We start from the raw sequence: 2145 nt of genomic DNA, 5'->3' as shown, positions 1-2145 counted from the left end.
ATCTTGATTCCAGCTTGTGCTTCATCCAACTTAACACCAGCTGGCTTCAAACAGAAGTGGGAGGAAACAGAAGGTGGGAAGGAAGAGGGAAGGAGGCAAGAGCAGTCACCCAGTCATGCAGAGAAGGGACTGTTTCCAAACCCAAGTAGGTGAGCATTTGGAGTGCTCCCCTCTGGGATTCATAACAAGTTATTTTTAAAACTGAGAAAGAATCATAACATTTGTATCAAAAGGATTTTACCCTCAGAGTTTTCTGGATGGCCACCTTTACCTCCTTATTCCTCAAGCTGTAGATCAGGGGGTTCAGCATGGGGATCACTGTGGTGTAGAACACGGAGGCCACATTCTCCTGGGCCAGGGAACTGGCCGTGGAGGGTTTCAAGTACATGAAGGCGGTTGTTCCATAGAAAATCCCCACGGCTGCAAAGTGTGAGCTGCATGTGCTGAAGGCTTTGGACCTTCCCTCTGTGGTACTGATGCGGAGGATACTGGACAGGATGAAGGCATAGGAAATTAGGACTGTTGAACTGGTGACTATGAAGTTGAATACAGCAAAAATGAAGACTGTCATCTCAACATGGTAGGTGCTAGAGCATGTTAGCTTCATGAGGGGGAGGATTTCACAGAAGTAATAACTGATGAGGCGTTCACAGTAGGACTGTTTCAACATGAGGCCAGTCTCTATAGTTGAACCAATGAACCCTATGGCATAGACCCCAGCTACCAGAAGGGAGCAGACTTGATGAGACATGTTGATGTTGTAAAGCAAAGGTCTGCAGATGGCAACATAGCGGTCATAGGCCATCACTGTCAGCATGTAACACTCAGCAATGACAAACACCAGGAAGAAGTAGAGCTGGGTCATGCACCCTGCATAGGAGATGATGTTCTTCTCTGACACAAAGTTCACCAGCATCTTAGGGGTAATGACAGAGGAGTAGCAGAGATCCACAAAGGACAGGTTGCTGAGGAAGTAGTACATGGGGGTGTGAAGGTGGGCATTCAGACAAATCAGTGTTATCACGCCCAGGTTCCCTATCATGGTGACCAAGTAGATCCCAAGGAAGAGGAAGAAAAGTGGGAGCTGAAGCTCTGGCCGATCTGTCAAACCCTGAAGAATGAAATCTGTCACTGTAGAGTGATTTTCTGTAGCCATTCTCCTCTGGTTGGGGGCCCTGCGAGGATGGGAGAGAAGAACTACCTGAAAGGCTGCTTCTTGCACTGCTTGGTGAAGCTAGTTTTGAGCATTTGGGACCAGCAGAGGGATCCTGATATCCTTTCTGATGAATGTTCCCTCATCCTACTCTTTGTTTTGGGAGGAAGACTAGACCTTGGGTATTTCAAAGGTCATAGAGATGAGAAGAAAAATGGAACAACATCCAGAACTTTTACCGTATTCATGTCTCTGAAATATCCTAGAGCAGTGGGTCTTAAAGTCTAGTCCCTTACCAGCATTGCTTGCATCGCCTGAAGACATTGGAGATGCAGATTCTCTGGCCTCACCCCAGACCTCCCAAGTCAAGAACTCTGGGTTGGGGTCCACTGATCTGTGTACCACACTGTCTCCAGGTGAGGCTGATGCAGGTTCAAGTCTGAGAAGCTCAATCCTGTAGATAACAAGCAGTAGAATTCATATTTTGTAGTTGGAGACGTAGTTTGCTTCTGAAATGAAACTTCCCTGTGGTCTATGGAAGTCCTAAATATTCACCGATTGTGAACAGATGAAAACTTGTCTCAAACAGATTTAGTGTCAGGGTGATATGGTAGTTACAACAGTATCACTGGATTACAAGTCAGTTTCTGCATCTGAAATGTGAAATTAGTGATATCAATTCCTAAGGTGTTTGTAAAAATAATATTGGATAATACATAGTTAGAAAATATTTTTCAAAAAGCCAGCTCCATAAAAATGTGATATGTCAATAGGTGTCTGGAATTCTTTGTGGTCTACAGAGGTTCTCAATTAATCCATCTGTGCTGAGGCCTCAGTCCTGGCACGTAGCATAGTCTAGAGCAAGGGACCTCAGCCTCCGGGATCTAATGCCTGATGATCTGAGGTGGACCTGATGTAATAATATTAAAGTGCACAATAAAGGTAACGTCCTTGAATTATCCTGAAACCATACCCCTGCTGCCCGGGTCCGT

The 2145-nt window shown here is 45.4% G+C and overlaps 1 protein-coding gene across 1 annotated transcript; it reads right to left on the bottom strand.

The window, feature by feature from the left end:
- Positions 1-226: 226 nt before the first annotated feature.
- LOC104980756 (olfactory receptor 8A1-like) lies at positions 227-1156 on the bottom strand. Its single transcript, XM_010829527.1, has one exon. The coding sequence runs from the start codon at positions 1154-1156 to the stop codon at positions 227-229; it is 930 nt and encodes a 309-aa protein (XP_010827829.1).
- Between the last annotated feature and the right edge of the window lie 989 nt (positions 1157-2145).

The sequence above is a fragment of the Bison bison genome, unplaced genomic scaffold (genome assembly GCF_000754665.1).
Source record: "Bison bison bison isolate TAMUID 2011002044 unplaced genomic scaffold, Bison_UMD1.0 scf7180017864506, whole genome shotgun sequence".
In the NCBI taxonomy this organism is placed as follows: Eukaryota; Metazoa; Chordata; class Mammalia; order Artiodactyla; family Bovidae; genus Bison; species Bison bison.
This window is presented reverse-complemented; position numbering and strand designations above follow the sequence as displayed.